Below are 17,525 nucleotides of genomic sequence, written 5' to 3' on the forward strand. Positions count from 1 at the left end.
TGCCTTTCACAGGCGAGAAACCTAAAACACAGAGAGGTTAAGTGACATGACCATATTACTTCGGTGACTTAAAGCTAGAAAGTGGGCAGGCTGGAACAAGGGCTCTTTCCCAGCATGCCCACTGCCCACTTGGCCTGAGCAATGCAGCCATCGTTGGCACTGAGTAAATATTAAGTGATGAATTAGCCAATTATGACATATATCATTGTCACAATTAAACCAGCTATTTAAGCAAACGACAAGGGAGCACTGTGCGGCTTCACCGCGAAGGCTGACCATCCTGGCTGAAGAAAGGTTGGAACAGGGGTGCATGGACGTCTGGGGGACCTCCCTAGGGCACTGGAGGCCTCAAGGTCAGCCCTGGGAGAGTCTCCTCCAGCAGGTGAGGAAGGACCCAGTGGGAATAAATCACAGGCATGTGGATGTCGCTCTAGAGCCAGAGCCACTCGGCTGTCCCGGAAATATCGCTCAAGTAGCTGCCAATCACAACAGCCTCATCCAGGAGCTTTTGGAAACTATGGTGCATGAATCCATCAAGCAGGCACCAGGTGCCCGAGAACATTCTCAGAGCCCAAGAAGAGCCAAAGGAGATGTCAACCGTGCCCACAGGGTACAGACCTGCAACGCGCTGATAAGCTGCCGGTCCTCCTGGCTCGTGAGGAACAAGGGGGTGATCCCCGCATCCGAAAGCTTTAGCACAGCCTCCCTGAGCTGTGGGGACGCCCTCGTGGGCTTATTGCTGAAGAAAACAGCCACTTTCCTCATCAGGAATCCGTTCCTCACACGTTTAAACGTGTTTCTGGCCACGAAGGACATGGCCGTTTCCAGACTCTGTTGCTTGGACGTCAGAGCCACCTGAAGGTTCTTGATCTTGTCCAAGAGGACCGACTTCTTCTTGGAGTCGGCAAACCGGATCTCCGTGGTCACCTCGTTGTTGTAGGTGACCACGGCCACGCGTGCCCCCCGCGGGCAGTTGCTCTCAGCAATGGTCAGGTCGCCCACGATGCTCAGGAGCACATCCCTCATCCGGCTAAACGTGTCTTGGGTCACCCCCTCCGAGGTGTCTAAGGCAAAGGCCAGTTCCGTCGGGAAGACGGGGCATTCCAGGGGCCCTGTGGGAAGTGGCGGGTTTTCAAAGACAAACTTTACTTACCGGGAAAGGGGTCTTCTTCCCACAGGAGAAAGTCAGACGGCTGAAGTCAACTTACCGTAGCAGCAAGCTAGAAAAGAAACAGAGAGAGGGGTGAAACACAGGTACTGCATGAGCATTTCAAACATGAGAGCAGACGTGCGTCACAGACAGCAAAGATCATGTACTTACGACATTTATCTTTGATGCTTTGGACAAGGGCACATTGCTTTAAAAAGAAAGGAAAGAAGCGTGAGGGGGGCGGACAAGAGGCTTACGGCTCAACGACTGGGGATACACACATGCAACTTACATCCATGGAGTCACCTCTGTTGCCCTTGGGACCCTGTGGAACGAGAAGGAGAGGGTGAGAAGCACCACAGATGCGCGGGACCAGCAACATGACAGAAACACGGCTGAGGGAGCAAAGGTGGGTCTGGGCTGCCCTTGACCATTTTCAGGCTCTCCCTGTAAATCTGACTTTACTGCTCAAGGAACAAAAGAGAGGGGAAACTTTGAGGACAGAAGTGTTTCCCCTGCAAAATGAAAAGCTCCACACCCTAAAAACCTGGAAGGTTGTGACAAATCAAAGGGATCACTCATTTGGGCTCGAGTCTAAACATGACTTCTCCTCAGAGTAGAGCTTTCTTTCCACCTGCGATCTTAGTATCTCCTGTTCACAGAAGGGACAGCGACATGTCACTTAGCTAAGCCTCAGCTCCAGATCTAAAGCACACTGGCTGGATACCACCCCAGAGGAGGTCCAAGGACAGACCCATGGCTGCTCTCAGGGTCTTATCACAATATACAGCCGCCCTGACAGCCAAGCAGTTGTCTCCTGGGCCAGTCAGGTGCGTTTCCACAAGACTACAGACTGCCTTAACTTTTTCCATTAAATGCTTCACTTTCTTAAAGGCAGAAATGACCTGACTTAGCCTTTATCCAAGTCTGACCAGTCTAATCCCTCCACCTTTCCTTGTACGAGTGATTGTCCATCATTCTTTGAACCTCATGAAATTTAATGTAGGGAGACAATATAGGGAGAAATTCAAGTAAGGAAACGAAGATATTCATAATGAAGAAATGCAAGGGAAAAGCTGCAGTAGGTCGCCCTCTTGGCCCCAGGTGGCCCAGCACTCGTGGGTTTTAAACCATAAATCAGAAGCTGTCTTGGGGATTTTATAGACCACAGGAAATAGTTCACAAACCGACGTCTGACATAAATTATACTATTTCTACAAGATGCAACCAAGAGGTATTAGAACTTGTCCTCTCTCTCTCTCTCTCTCTCTTTTTTTTTTTTTTTTTTCTGTCCTGTACACAAACCTCAAACCTACCCCAGGAAATTATAAGGGCAAATTACAATATACCCTAGACCACAAGGTTCCACAAGAAACTTCTTTGGAACGTTTCTGGTTAGTCTCAAATTCAAAAGCTCTTTTCTCCATTGTGACATCAAAAGAAAAGTGGTTTACAAAAAAAAAAAAATCAATGACAACAAAAATGCAGCACGTCTTTTCTGGGAGGCTGTAGGAAGTTTACAAAGGGACACATGTAAAGCTTCCAGCCCATGGCTGGACTGGAACTGGGTGGGTGGGTACTTACAGATGGTCCTGGGTAGCCAGGGTCCCCCTTCTGCCCAATTGCCCCTGGAGGTCCTGAATTTCCCTAGAAAAGGCAGAACAAACAGTGAGATGCTTGCCCAAGAACGATTAAGAACACTATCCATGGAGGGGCGCCTGGCGGGCTCAGTTAAACGCCTGACTTCGGCTCAGGTCACGATCTTACAGTTCGTCAGCTCAAGCCCCGCATCGGGCTCTGTGCTGACAGCTCAGAGCCCGGAGCCCGCTTCGGATACTGTCTCCCTCCTTCTCTGCCCCTCCCCCCCTTCTCTTTCTCTCTCTCTTTCAAAAATAAAATAAACGTCAAAAAATTTTTAAATAAAAATTAAAAAAAAAAAGACGATCCACGGATGTGCAAGAATGCAATAAACGGCAATCAGTGAGACCAGCGCTCAGTGCAGATAACCAATCCAACGTGGTAAAACCACCTGGAAAAGTAAACGATGCAGTTTGTCTCCACTGAGCAAATTAACAGGATCATATGACGATTTTAACTATATTTCAAGCTAAAAATAACCGTTTCCCACATCGAGACCGCGACATGCTAATTCAGGACTCGGTGCAATCTTAAGAGGATGAGTAAACATCCACTGAAGACAGTCATTTGGAGCCAAAAGCAGCTTCAGGAAGAGGACTGTTATGCCTTGGAGGCGGGGAGCGCGGGGTCTGGTGATCCTTGAGATGTGTTAGCAGAAGGGCTCCCGGGGCCTCCTCGTAAGGGCAGCACGGCTGAAGAAGGCAGTGTAGACAACCACAAGGGGTCCTGAGGACACTGGCCTGGGGCCTAGGACTCCTTTTCTTGTACCCCACATGCCACCAGCCAGGTTGCCGGGGAAGAAGGAGAATGTTCACCACACATGTTCTCATCCCCCACCTGCAGCCAGGTGCGGGCAGACTCACCCTTCGGCCCCTGATGCCTTTGGGTCCTGGTCCTCCATCCGTCCCGGGCTCGCCAGGGGCACCCTGCAAAGAGAGCCAGGAAGAGGCACATTAAGTTCTGAAACGGAGGGTCCAACGGAGGGCCCCCGGGCATCTGGACCACACTCCCCAGGGCAGCCCAATGGCTAACTCTGGTTTACATTCCACTGGGTTACTAGTGCGTCCGTGTCCTCCACAGATGCAGCCTTAGTTTACCGCCCCCATGATGACGATGTCATACAGATCAGAGCATGTCAAGTTTACAAAGTGTGTGATTGCCATGTCATTTGATCCAACCCTCGCAAGGCCCAAGGCAAGTACACTGTCCACTGTCACCTCCACTTAACGGGTGAGGGAGTATCTCAGAGAGGGCAGGGCCTTCGTAAGCGGCTGACCCCACACTAACACCACAATATTCCGATTTTCAGCCCATTAACATGCCAGACGCAGCCCCCCAAAATGGTGACGTTTCACCACCAGGGGAATATTTATTTACCTTTGGACCAGGGTATCCAGGGAATCCTCTTTCTCCCTGTAAGAGGCAAATAAATAACTCAGTTTTGGGTCCTAATTTACATGCATCTAAAAGAAATTATTCTTGAGCAGAAACGAATACATCCACGGAGTCACCAAGACAAAAAAAAAACTCATGATATTCCAACAAAATTTTGAGAAATACTTCTCTAAAGACACAAGACTCCAGAAGCTCAGGAATCCTCAGCAGATACGCACTTTTCTGCCTTTGCGTCCTTCACCGCCAACCCCATCTCTGCCATCATCGCCCTGGGGGTGGAAAGGGAGCATTACTGCAGGCCGCCATGCTGGGCACCCCACAACCACTCTGTCTAGAGCCCAGAGCACAGGGTCGTTGGGTCCCTGAAGGGTTCCCAGATCAAGGAAGTGTTCCTGCTCCCACCCCATCCTCCATGTGTAAACAAGAAAGCCGTCTGCAAGTAAGTGGGCTTCATGGACTCCTTTGGGAAAATGGTGCTGCTGTGCCACCAATAAAAAGAACATCTGACAGCCACCGGGAAAGACAGCACTTGGGTGTGGAATCAAAGGCCCACGGAATCTCTGAGACTCTTAGAGCAGAAAGGACTCCCAAAAGTCACCTTGCCAAAGTGCATCCTTGACTCTTTGATTCTAGCAGGAACGCAGGACTCAGTCTCTCATGCCCTCCTGAGTCTCCTGCGCTCAGACCTTCTCTCCTCTCCCCCCGTGGCTTCCCTCCCTCCTTCCAGGTCATGCCTTCTTTCCAAACACCCCCCTCCCTATGCTCTCCAATCTGTCCCATCACACCCTCACGGGAGACTTTCAGAACTGCACTCCATTGACTATTTCAAACGAATCAGAACAATATGTGTGAAATATATACACTGGTATCTCTAAAACATACGCAGAGCATGCTATTTAAAGTTTTAAGCAAACATCAACAGCTAAAGAGCCATTGCCCCCAAATTTATGGACACACCATCAAGAGATTTCCTTCTGGTCTGAACAGATTTTAAAGCCTGATTTTTTCCCCCTCTGCTTCTGAAACTGAAAGTAACAGAAACGGATCCTTCAAAGTTCAGTTTTCTGTAGAGAGGTTACATACACACACACAAAAATATTTTAAAGTTTGGGATTATAAATCAGATCAACCGGGTTCTCAAAACTTTCTTAAAACAGTCTATAGATTTCTTTGCCCTGTACAGAAGTGTATATTAAAAATGTATCGTTCGTGAGCAGTCAGATTGTCTTTAGATAATATTTTAAAAAATGAGTTATCAAGGTAATAACTTCTATTCCTAGGATGTCTCATCCAAAGGAAACAGTTTCCATCTGGATTGAGACCTGATCAGATATGATTCCATTTTAACCAAAGGACATTTATTTCTCTGCAGAAAAACTCCATCTAGTCATGGTCACAAACCATTTGCAGGACAATAATGAAGGCGGTTCAAGCTTCAGTGAGTCCCCACATTCACTTACCAGGAAAAACACAAGAAAAAAATGTCTTTCCCCACTCTTCCCCAATGTAATGAAACTTACTTGGAAATTGATTTGCTATTTATAAGCAGTCAGTCTCACTGCATTCGGTCATATCCCCAAGGACACAAGGGGCAACTATCCAGTTACCTGTTTAGGACCAACCCAATTTGCAATGAGAAAGGCTAGCCCAGAGAAAGGCCCCATCTCCCCTGCCTCACAGCTTCCAGCAAAGGATTGGCCACAGCACATCCTGATCTTACCGTCTCCCCTCGGGGGCCCCGGCTTCCGACTCCTCCCTTTGGTCCCGGCTCTCCAGGCTCGCCCTACACACAAGAAGCAAGGCTGAGACAGCTGTGGGGCTGAGACCATTTAAAACATGATTCCAAGCAATTTCTGTTCTACGTGATGCCGGCGGTAAGGTAAAGTCAGTGGGTGTTGACTACAGCAGGGAAACCCCCCACCATCACCAAGAGACCGAGAGACAACCGTGGATTCACACGAACACATTTCCTTTACTGAGAAAAGGCTGCCCTTTGAGGCCCATTCTGATAAATTGTGTTTTTTCTTAAGGCTTATGGAAAGTCGGTTCTCAGACAGTCTTCGTATGACAAGCTGCTGTTATCCAAAAGAGTCGGGGAGCTGGGCCTCTTGGATTAGCTAAATATGGCCAGCAGAGCTCTGTGCGTGCAGTGCCAGTGTTTAAAGAATGTGTGTTCAATGCAACACTGGGGCTGTGCTAAGTGCCTCCCATCTGCTCTGATGACTCCAAGGAGGCCAAACTCCCGTCACATACACAGGCACAAACAGATCAGGGAATCCACCAGCTGTTGGTAGGTTCTGGCCACAAGAAAGCCAACCCGCTGAGTGTAGCCCGTGAGTTCCCTTCAGGTGGGACAGGACAGGGAATCCCACTGGCCAAGCCGGGCTGGCAGCTGGGGAGGCTGGATGCAGACTAAGCAGGTGAGCACACGGGCAGATGAGGGGAAGGCCACAGAGGGTATGGCTGGGCCCTGACATCAAGAAATGAGCTCTACTTTGGTTAAGACAAACCTTTCTTCCCAGGGGACCGACTCTGCCACGTTCTCCAGGAGCACCCGCAGTCCCTCCGCTTCCCTGGAGCAGGGAGAGGAGCATGTCAATGAAATATTCACCCTCCATCCAGAGGCCCTGCACTCGGCCCCCACCCCGCAGCACTCAGTGCCAAGTGCGGTGCCAGAGACCCAAATGCACATGGACATGGCTTGTGCAAATCTAACACATCCGTGTGACCGCTCGGAACCAACTTCCACAAACCAACCCGTGTTGCAGTTAATATCCCGAGTCCCTGACTAGAAGAGAAGAACCCAGATTTTGTGGGACTTTATTTCCTCTCCCTTTTCACACCTCCACAGTGACACCTGATTATACAGGTGCAGAATCCTGTACACATATCCCCTGAGGGAGTAAGTAAATAATGAAGAAACATAGCTCTTAAAACGGGGTGCAGCCTCCAGAGCCCAGAAATGATCCACACGAACATGCGAAAAACAGGTGGTAGGAGCTCTTTGTCATTGGTGACTATTAGAAGAGTTTCACCTCACCCCCACTCCACCTTAGACTCTTGACTAATTAGAGCTTAAATAATGTTGAATAAAACCCACAAAAGCTTTGAAAATAGGTATTTATCAGACGGCGAACCAGGAAAGGAATGTCTAAGCCAACAAGGGATCTCACAAAGTTCCTACTTGGTTGCAACACCTTTTTGTCCATTTCTGTAGCAACAAGCCAGCTCTTTGCCACTTTTCGGTTATTACGGTTTTCTGTAACACATGACAGGGTGGCTCCCTGAACAGCATGTCAGACAGGACGGACACCAAGTGTGCAGTGCTGGGGACCCAAGCCCCACACAGCTAACTCATCTCTGCTCATGGTCACCGAGCCCTGAGATGCCTGTCCATGCCTGTGGTCGTTCAAGTTTAAGGAGCAGCTTCAGTGCTGAACCTGAGGGTGGGGAATGCCTTACACCGAATACCAAACCACAAGGCAAACTCCAGGGGCCACATATGAAACAATTTGGCATAAGCCGAGAATTGGGGTAGATTTAGAGTTTACAAAGGTCCAGCCTCAGGCTTTGGAAGTGCAGGATAGCCTCACCACTCAGCTGGCCAATGCTTGGAAGAAGCAGCACTGGGATTCAGAAGCCCCTGGAGCACCAAGAGAAAGGGTCTCTTACTTCCTCCGGCAAACTGGCCAGTCGCCGTGAGGACTGAGGTTGACCCGGGGTCTGTGCTGGCAGGGGGGAGGCGAAGGGAGAAGTCTGTCTACAGTAACACCATCCGCAGGACCTCAGCCTGTGCGGGCCGTGCTCCCGCTTAGCTAAAGACAGGGGTGGGATCAAGCGGACTTACCCGAGGCCCAGAAATGCCTTGTTCACCGATCAGGCCTGGGGGACCCGTGGGACCAGGTGGACCCTGAAGAAGTAAAAGGCCAATATAAGTGCTGCGTTGAGGTGGCGTTCCATGAGGAACGTCGGGGTGACACCTGCACTTTGCACAGAGCCCGGAGCCTCGCTCCCGCCGGCCAAAAAGACCGCTAGAGACCATGCTTCTATCTCAGCTGTTAACAGCAGCTCCAACCCGGGACACTAAGGGGGAGGTTAGCTTAAGAAAAATACAAGGAGCCCGGAGGGCTCAGTCGGTTAAGCGTCTGACTCTTGATTTTAGCTCAGGTCATGCTCTCAGGATTTGTGAGTTTGAGCCCCACATCAGGCCAGAGACAGAAAGGAAATCAGTGGTTTCCAGGAGCTGCAGGAGAGGATAGAGGAATGACTGCCTAAGGGCTCGGGGGCTCCTCTGGGGATGATGAAAATGTTTTCAAACTATGTAGAGCTTATGGTTGTACCACACTGTGAATGTATTACGTGCCACTGAACTCTTCAGTAGTTAATTCTGGGTTCGATTATATAAAACTGGCTGTCACCTCATTTAAATTGAAAACCATCTGGGGACTCCTGGGGAGCTCGGTCGGTTGAGCATCTGACTCTTGATTTCAGCTCAGGCCACGACCTCACGCTTCATGAGTTCAAGCCCTGGGTCAGGCTCCGTGCTGACAGCGTGGAGTCTGTTTGGGATTCTGTCTCTCGCCCGCTTCCTCTACCCCTCCCCCGCTTGTGCTATCTCTGTCTCTCTCAAAACAAATAAACATTTAAAAATAAACACACGGAACAATTTAAAAACACATACTGGAGCACCTGGGCAAACATCACAAGGCGCACGGCCGCGCTGAGAGTACTGACCTGTCCACCTCGGGTGCCCTGCTCTCCCACGGAGCCCGGCTGGCCCGGGCCGCCCTTGTTGCCCTTGGAAACAAAAGAAGATGGGGGGGGGGGCGGTCAGAGTGGTTGAGGCCAGTGTCAGCTGTGTATTCGACAGTTACGTCTGGACAAAGGGGGTAGGGGAGCAGCCCCACAGGGGAGTAGAGGCCACCAGGGCAGTGGCCCCAGGATGAGACATTCAGCACGTACAGCCAGTGCCATTCTGCACGCTTACGATGGTTCCCCACACCTGCCTCACCTCTGCTCAGGATGGTTGTGAAATCAGGATTTTTGAATCCAAACCTGCCTTGCACAGCTGGGCAGATGGACACAGTTAAGACGCAGAGACCGGCCGACGAGCGGGTCAGCGGGCGCGTCAGGGACGAGGGACGCCCGGACGCCCCCTGCTCCATTCCTCCCCTCAGTCTCTGCCCCTGGTCCCCACAGCCACGCGGTTTCACAAGTCGTTTGGAAGAGGCTAAATGCATGGAGTCGGTACAGAAGGTGGTGGCTGGTGTTTGAGCCCCACGCCTTGAAGGCAGAGGGACAAAGCTTTTGGCTCCCAGGCTGATTGCATTCTTGCCCTTTGAGAGCACGTGGTGAGTCATGGTGTGATGGCAGAAGAAAGGCACCAAATTAGAGACTTACCTTAGCTCCCGCTGGTCCCCTTCGGCCAAAGCCGCCCTGTGGAGGAGTCACACAAACTGAGAGGGAGCCTGGGGACGGAGCCCGGGGCTTTCTGCAACATGAGTCGCCACGAGCCGGACAATGTGCCTGGCCGGCCCTGAGCAGACTCAAGAGAGACACCCTTCCTCCTGCCCTCCTCTCCGCCAAGTTTTGCTTCCACGCTGCCCTGTTAGCCACCCAAATGGGAGTTTTCAGAGTTACTTCCAACCTGCCAAGCAAAATAATGACTCCTTCTGGCTGCACGATCCCAGCCAATTTCAAAAAAGGATGTAAAAATGGTAACGTCAACCTGTCTGTTTTTCAACCATTTTCCTAACTGCAGGCAGAAGTAATGAAATACGTCAATTATAATGGAAGGGAGTCCCAAACTCTCCAAACGCTCCTGGCCAAATATAACACACACTCAGCTAAGTAAAGCATCGGGAGTGCACATACGTGAACCTAAAAAGCCCAACCGTACTTAGTCTGGGCTCATGACTTGGCAGCATCTTTCTCGATGTTCCAGAGGTGACCCTTCGTTCAAATAAATGTGGGCCCATTGCATAAGCAATGCTTTCATTCTGATTCTGTGATGGCTTCCTCTCCATCGGAAAGGTTTGGGACGGGAACGCATGAAGGTCCTGGGTGTATCTTTGTGAGGTGAAGGGTTAGTGTTCTGGACACTGTAAGGCACCAGCTCTGTTATGGGGCTTGGCCCATCTGTGGCGTCAACCAAAGAAAGACATTCTCCACTCCCAACAGGCCAGCCCAGAGACCTTCTGGGGTGACTGTTTTAACATTATTCACGGTGGTGGAAACTTCTTTAACAGAAGGCCTTGGCCTCCTTCTACGGATGACACGTGGACAAGTGGAGAAGGAGACGGGCCAGGCGGCTCCTTCAGAGTAACAATCTGCCTGGCCTCCCCCAAAGGGCACAACTAGGAGTACGACCAGAGGCTAAGTGCTCAGTGACGCAGTGCTCAGGCCAGAGGCAGCCCGCAGAAACCCCAGTGTGGCTGTGTGAGACGTGAGGTGGCCCGGTGGGAAGGACACGTTTCACCTTGGCCTGAGCCGGGCACAGCGAGGTCCTAAGGGAAGGAACCGGAGGCCCCCGGGCCAGGCCTCACCCTAGCGCAAGGGAAGAAGCAGGTCGACAAGAGCCCTTGACTCCATCAAGGGTGAACCGAGGTCTCCACCTTGCGCGCAGAAATAAAACAAACTGCAGGCAGGACTCTATTTTAAGTCACTTCGTGAAAACAAGTTTTGGTTCCGTCACACGCTGAGCGGGTGGCTCATTTTAACAGCGGGGTCTTTCCTCATTGGTCAGTTTGCAGTTCGCTCGCAGTAACACTCAGAACTTCTAAGATGGCATTTTCAAATTTTGTTTTTCTTCTGAATTCTAAAGGCACAATTTTAAAACCTACGCCCCTAGCATACCATGTAATCACGGGTGAGAGTCATCCCTTCCAAAAGCTCCCATCTCAGGGCACAGCCCCGAGGGTCCAGCCACTGATGGATCCCTCACTGCGTGGCTGGTGCTGGGGAAATGGCGGAGGTACCATTTTTGGCCGCCCAGACCCAGCCTGCTGCCGCTCTGCTCTCTCAGCTTGTGAGCAGAGCCATCCTGACTGCCCCTGACGCCTTACAAACTTCCAGACCACTCCTCCCCCGTGCAGGGACCCTCTTCCCCCTCTGGAGCCACGCTCTGTGTTCCCCAGGGCCCTGGGAGCTGCCAAGGGTTTCCCAAGGGTCGTGTACATAGCTTTGGTCTTAGCAGCTCTACGAGGGGACTCAGAGATTAGGGACGCAATAAGCTCTCCTGCAACAGACATTCGCGAAATGTCTCGCAAAGGCAACCGCCTGATGCAATTCACTAGAAAACACAATCTGGTGTCATCGCTTGAATTACAGCCGCACCAACAAACAATGACTAAACCCACAAGCATACAACCCATTAGCCTTCTTGCCCCTCACTCCCTCACTCCCTCCTGAGTTTGTGCTTCTGTTTGGATTTTTTTTAAATATTTAGCGGGACAGAGCCTAGCCACATGTTTGAAATCCCCCTCAAAGCCCCCAAGTAAAAAGTTGCTGAGTAACGCTGCCCCAGATCGTGTTGGTGATTCAGGAGGCATTTGCTAGGACTCCCCACAAAGCCCCCTGAGCCCCAAGAGGCACTCACGTCCTTCCCGGTTTCTCCAGGGCTTCCAGATACCCCGTCTCTCCCAGGGAGACCCTGACATGGAGAAAAAATCAGCGTAAGACTCTCATCCAACTCTGGCATATTGTGCCAGAGACCACGGGAAAGGGGGTTGCTTGTACACACGGCAGAGGCCGGGGGATGCTTGGTGGGACCCCTTAGACGGGGGTCATGCCGTCTGCACAAGCCTGAGAAGCGCTTTCCGTAAATACCTAAGGGGCATAAATTCTGCAGAAAAGGAGCCCCTCTGGGTAGCAGGTGGACACTGCCTTCCCAGGCACACAGTCCACACCCGACCTCGTGTGCCCATAGCCGTGAAGACCACTTCTGTGGCCCCTGTGGCTGGGGGTGAGCCCTCGGCAAAGGGGGTCTGGGGATGCAGAGCACCGTACCATGGGGCCGATGTCTCCGGTTTCTCCTTTGGGCCCTCTCTGCTGACTGTCCCGTCCTGAGTCACCCTGCAGACAACACAGGTCAGGGACATGAGCCACGTGTGCAAGAAAAAGGCACTTCAAATTCACCTTAGGTAAACAGAAGAGTTTGCCACCCTTCTCAGTCTATGGCTCTACAAAACCTATAGGCCAACCCCCTCCCGAGCCAGCCTCCCTCCTCCTGGGCCAGCCTCCCTCCTCCTGGGCCAGCTTCCCTCCTCCTGGGCCAGCCTCCCTCCTCCTGGGCCAGCCTCCCTCCTCCTGGGCCAGCTTCCCTCCTCCTGGGCCAGCTTCCCTCCTCCTGGGCCAGCCTCCCTCCTCCCAGGCCAGCTTCCCTCCTCCTGGGCCAGCCTCCCTCCTCCCAGGCCAGCTTCCCTCCTCCTGGGCCAGCCTCCCTCCTCCCAGGCCAGCTTCCCTCCTCCCCACCAGGCCAGCTTCCCTCCTCCCCACCCGGCCAGCCTCCCTCCTCCGGGCCAGAACAAGGCAAGAGGGACGGTGAGGCACTATTCTCCCTGTTGAGGAAGGACCGCTGCCCACTGCCCAGGGCTGAGAGTGGTTTGGGACCCCACGATCAGGCTGTCAGAGTGAGATGGGTGGGCTATGGGGGATGTGGCCAAGGCGTGGCCCCTCAGGGTCCTACATTCTTGTCACCTCTGATACTTTTCTGAGCACCTGACCCCGCTAGATTAAAGCGCCTTGAGACCACCTTTGAGGGAAATTCCTGAGGCCTTCGTATGACAGGCCTTGCAAACACTATCTTTGCAGCTAGAGAGCAAACGTGTCTCCAAAACTGTAGGAGGAGGACAAGCCATGTACATTATCAACACATTCTAAAGCAATTTCAAAACTCTGGTTAAAAGCTCTTCCTCCCAACTCACTTCCCAACGACCCCCCTCCCCAGACTTGGGTCCCAAACTGTCCGTGAGAAAGCTCCCTTACCGGGTCACCTCGAATTCCAACGTCTCCCCTCTCCCCTTTGTCCCCTTTGGGTCCTTTGTCACCCTAAATAAAAAAATACCAGCAGAGACAAAAATTAGATAAGGTTTCAAATTTGTATCTCCCCCTTAAAAATCACGTTCTTCAGTTTATAAATCTTTTTTTTTTTCAACGTTTATTTATTTTTTTGGGGACAGAGAGAGACAGAGCATGAACGGGGGAGGGGCAGAGAGAGAGGGAGACACAGAATCGGAAACAGGCTCCAGGCTCTGAGCCATCAGCCCAGAGCCTGACGCGGGGCTCGAACTCACGGACCGCAAGATCGTGACCTGGCCGAAGTCGGACGCTCAACCGACTGAGCCACCCAGGCGCCCCTTCAGTTTATAAATCTTAAAAAGAAGAGTATCTCCCGTTTACTCGTTTACATGAAGGTAAATTTACTTCCAAATATTTCCAATTTGTTCAGGTAATCCCAAATCTTTACTAGGACCTACTCTGGACCAGGCACCAGGGATTTATTTAAACAGAACAGTCAGTCCCTGCCCTAGGAGATATACTCTTCAGACTAAAAGATACGATGTAATTGTCACAACGGACAGAGGACACAGGAGACACCACAGAAGCACCCCCAGAGGACATCAGGGAAGGCTGCCTGGAGGAAGCAGTCTTTACATACAAGAATAAAAAAAATTTTTCTTAGGTGAAAAGTTTTTAGTTTTTCCATAGCGGAAACACTATGGAAACATACTTACCCTTCTGCCAGGACTCCCTTTCTCTCCAGGAGAACCGGGCAATCCTTTGTCCCCCTGTCAAAGACAACAAGAAAACGTCACTCCTGGCACAATTTCCACCGTAGACTGAAGCATGAGTCACAGGGATGCTCGGGACCGGACGCGGTTGGGACTTAGAGTATGAAATTGCTTACATCTTCGCCGTTGAGACCATCCAGCCCGATTTCTCCTAATTCACCCTGCACGGGAACAAGACACACGGTGAGGGGAGAAAGCCATCTGGTAAAGGAAAAATGACCAAAACGGGGGAACGCTTTGAATTTCAAAAACGAGGGGCGCCTAGGTGGCTCAGTCGGTCGAGTGTCCGACTTTGGCTCAGGTCATGATCTCACGGTTCGTGGGTTCAAGCCCCGCATCAGGCTCTGTGCTGACAGCTCAGAGCCTGGAGCTTGCTTCGGGTTCTGTGTCTCCCTCTCTCTCTGCTCCTAACCCATTCGCTCTTGCTCTCTCTCAAAATTAAATAAACATCACCAAAAAAATTTGAAGATAAATAAATAAATTTCAAAAACGAAAACCAGAGTAGGTACCTTCTCTCCTGGGAATCCGCGAGAGCCCTGGAAGGGAGAGGAAAGGGGAAACATTAGCTCCTCCCTGAAGGCCAAAGAGAAGAGGCTAGAACAGCAGGGGGTGGAGGGGGGGGCCCACCCCACCTGAACACCCTGAGTCTGAAATTCAGTGCCGGGGATTCATCTGTGTGCCTTGTCCCCTCTCCATCCCGTGGGGGATCCTGAGGCTAATTGCCCTGGCCCTGAGCAGGTGGCCTTCTTGGCTCCTTGGTCAGGAGGGGTGGGTCCTGAAAGCCAGGGACCCGGCTACAAGACCCCTTTGTGACTTTGCCACATGCTGGCCCTTTCCCTTCAGCACCTGCTTTCAAACCTCAGCAAACAGAGGAGAAAGCACATTCAAGTGTTCCACACAAGGAATTTTCCAGCACGAGCCACCCTCTTGCTTCCTCCCACCCCGCCTGGACACCACCCTGGCTCCTCTGGGGGGCCCCGGGGGCTGGAGCCGCTGCCCCCCGCCCCCGGCCCGTGTTCTCTGTCCTTGTGACTCCTTCCTGGCTGCTCTACACGCCGTAGAAAATGCCTCCTTCATGGGGGGTGGGAGGGAGGGGAGGGTGGGTGATGGGCATCGAGGAGGGCCCCTGCCGGGAGGAGCACTGGGTGTTGTATGGAAACCAACTTGACAATAAATTTCATATTTAAAATAATACAAAAAAAAACACAAAGACATATAAAGTAAAAAAGAAAAAGAAAAAGAAAAAAAGAAAACGCTTCCTTCATTCCCAGGCTCCCTTCCCAGCGCAGCCAGTGCCGCTGACCCGCCAGACTGCGCCCTCTCGCCACGATGCAAGGCCACTGGCTGCTGCACATGGATGACACAAAGGCCCCGGGGCCTTCCTCCCCAAGGAGGCATTTGGGGAAACTGTCTCACTTCTGCACGTGCCACTGAAAGCCTCTGCCTGCGGGGCCCTGGTGCTGCGGTCCCCACGCTCACGCAGGGCTCAGCACACGGTACCTTTATTCCTCTCTGCCCGGGGCAGCCCTGGAAACCTTGAGTGCCATTCACGCCTGGAGGACCCCGTTCGCCCTGCGGGAGAAACGAAGGCAGTTACAAGGTGGAGCTCCGGGCCACCACGCCTCCTCTGAGTGCGCAGCCCTGGGAGGGCGTGGCCTAGAAAGCGGATTTCGCTGGGCTGGCTGGGATGCCGGTCCATCCCGGTGAGGCCTCCAGCATTCCTGCAGCCCCCGGCCCTGGGCCTGGCCTTGAACCTGCAGTTCCTGCCCCTGGAGGGACCAGGGAGGGTCTGCAGCTCAAAAGGGTACCAGGGTGAGCAGGTCACTTGGTCCTGGGTGTGCGTGAGTGTCGGGTGCCCACAGAATCCCGGGCCTGACAGTTCCTCTGCATGGTCCCTTGTTCCCGGCTCTCCAGTGGGTCCTGGGGCCAGCCTGACACCCAGCACTGCCAGCTGGGCCCCTGTGACTTCACCACTCCCCATGGACCCTGTATCCCCGTCCCAGGGCTGGGCTTCTTTCTAGTGTCTCAAAGCCTCTCGGACCACATCTGTCCCAGGCACTGCTTCTCAAACCCCCAACCGGACCCTCTGGCTACTGATGACCCAAGTCAGTAAACCTCCCTTAAGGGGCGTGACCCCGACAACCACCCTGGTTGGGTTTCCCGGGCGCCCCTGCTCCGGCTCACTCCCCTCTCTGCTTGGATGTCTGGGTCTGCTGGGTATGCCACACTCAGTGGCCCCCAGTCTCAGAAGCCATTAAGTCTCTCCCTCTGAAATAAGACCAGCAAAGTGCCTGCACTTCATGTCCACATCTGTCCTGTTGGGGACGTCACACTGTTCTCCACAGTGTAGAAATCTGAGTGGAGTTGCTAAGGAGGTTAGAAACTGATGTTTTCCCAGTAGGAAAGTCATTGGAAATGGAACAGATTATGAGCCCCACAATTCAACCCCAATGAGTGAGGAACAAGGAGGCAATAAAAGCTTAAAGAACAAGCCATCTTGTACTTACGGGTCCGCCCTCGTCACCAGGATAACCTCGGTAGCCATCTTCCCCAGGAATACCCTAGAACAGAGTAAGTTCATGCTTCAGTTAAAGCTCGTAGTTTTCTTTGTTCTCCAAGTATCGCCCTGCCCCCCTTTCTTGGTAGAGCAATGCCACCATGTAGCACAGCTTTAGGTGTCCCCTTGAACTGGGGTTTCTTCTTATTGTTACAGCATAATTAATCTATCAGAATCTTTAAGGCTCATCTCCACCAAGAAATTCTGCCAGTTTCCTGTAACTTAGACACCTACTAAGAATCCCTGCTGACCATCCACAATGAGGATGTCAGTCAGTGATGCCCGCTAATTTTAACATTATTTTTTTAAGTTTACTTACATTTATCTTAAAAAAGAGAGAGAGCAGAGGAGGGGCAGAGAGAGAGGGAGAGAGAGAATTCCAAGCAGGCTCCACCTGGTCATTACAGAGCCCGATGCAGGGCTGGATCTCAAGAATCGTGAGATCAAGAGTCGGACAATTAATCAACCGACTGAGCCACCCAGGGGCCCCTGATTTTAACATTACTTTATAAAATGATAAACAGACCCCTTCACCCCAAGGAAAGAGAGAAGGCAGCAGGCATTCAGCACCCCTCAGGCCTCATGTCGCACCCCTTCGGACTCTCCTGAATTCTAGTCCCAGACGTCAGAGAAGGGCAAAGCCAGCCTACCTTTGGCCCGATGCTGCCAATGGGCCCGCGGTCTCCCCTTTGCCCGGAGCATTTGCAGGGAACTCCACAGCAAGCTTTCTCAGCAATGTTGTCCTACCAAAAGGAAAAGAAAGTTCAAGTCTGAACAAATGCCTAGGAAAAAAAAAAAGCATAAATACGCCGTGAAGGTCAAAATCGATGTACGTGGATTTCACGGTGAGAGATGATCTTCTTCCCGCAGAGCATTTCCTCCAAGACTGCTCAGCAGTCAGGGTGGCAGAGGGAAGCCACCAACGTAGGAGCATGGACAGCAACCAAAGTAACACAGACCATACTCACGGTGTCACCGCAGGCTAGGCCTTATT

At 51.9% G+C, this 17,525-nt stretch overlaps 1 protein-coding gene across 8 annotated transcripts in view; it reads right to left on the bottom strand.

Annotated features, from left to right (window-relative positions):
* The window catches only part of COL6A3 (collagen type VI alpha 3 chain), an 81,017-nt gene that overhangs the window by 18,729 nt on the left and 44,763 nt on the right, over positions 1-17,525 (bottom strand). For 7 of the 8 annotated variants that reach the window (XM_025912771.2, XM_086720022.1, XM_086720021.1 and 4 more), the window contains 22 exons: positions 17,182-17,274; positions 16,482-16,535; positions 15,475-15,546; positions 14,484-14,510; positions 14,091-14,135; positions 13,918-13,971; positions 13,169-13,231; positions 12,191-12,256; positions 11,781-11,834; positions 9,584-9,619; positions 8,918-8,980; positions 8,031-8,093; positions 6,694-6,756; positions 5,904-5,966; positions 4,402-4,452; positions 4,166-4,201; positions 3,652-3,714; positions 2,735-2,797; positions 1,443-1,475; positions 1,322-1,358; positions 1,209-1,220; positions 619-1,112 (listed from right to left, as the gene is read on the bottom strand). In XM_025912771.2, the coding sequence (XP_025768556.2) occupies positions 619-1,112; positions 1,209-1,220; positions 1,322-1,358; positions 1,443-1,475; positions 2,735-2,797; positions 3,652-3,714; positions 4,166-4,201; positions 4,402-4,452; positions 5,904-5,966; positions 6,694-6,756; positions 8,031-8,093; positions 8,918-8,980; positions 9,584-9,619; positions 11,781-11,834; positions 12,191-12,256; positions 13,169-13,231; positions 13,918-13,971; positions 14,091-14,135; positions 14,484-14,510; positions 15,475-15,546; positions 16,482-16,535; positions 17,182-17,274 (1,605 nt within the window). Of the gene's footprint in view, positions 1-618; positions 1,113-1,208; positions 1,221-1,321; positions 1,359-1,442; positions 1,476-2,734; positions 2,798-3,651; positions 3,715-4,165; positions 4,202-4,401; positions 4,453-5,903; positions 5,967-6,693; positions 6,757-8,030; positions 8,094-8,917; positions 8,981-9,583; positions 9,620-11,780; positions 11,835-12,190; positions 12,257-13,168; positions 13,232-13,917; positions 13,972-14,090; positions 14,136-14,483; positions 14,511-15,447; positions 15,547-16,481; positions 16,536-17,181; positions 17,275-17,525 lie in introns of all 8 variants that reach the window. The other variant, XM_086720020.1, reaches the window with a different exon arrangement.

The sequence above is a fragment of the Puma concolor genome, chromosome C1 (assembly GCF_028749965.1).
Source record: "Puma concolor isolate L17-30 chromosome C1, mPumCon1.1.hap2, whole genome shotgun sequence".
Classification (NCBI taxonomy): domain Eukaryota; kingdom Metazoa; phylum Chordata; class Mammalia; order Carnivora; family Felidae; genus Puma; species Puma concolor.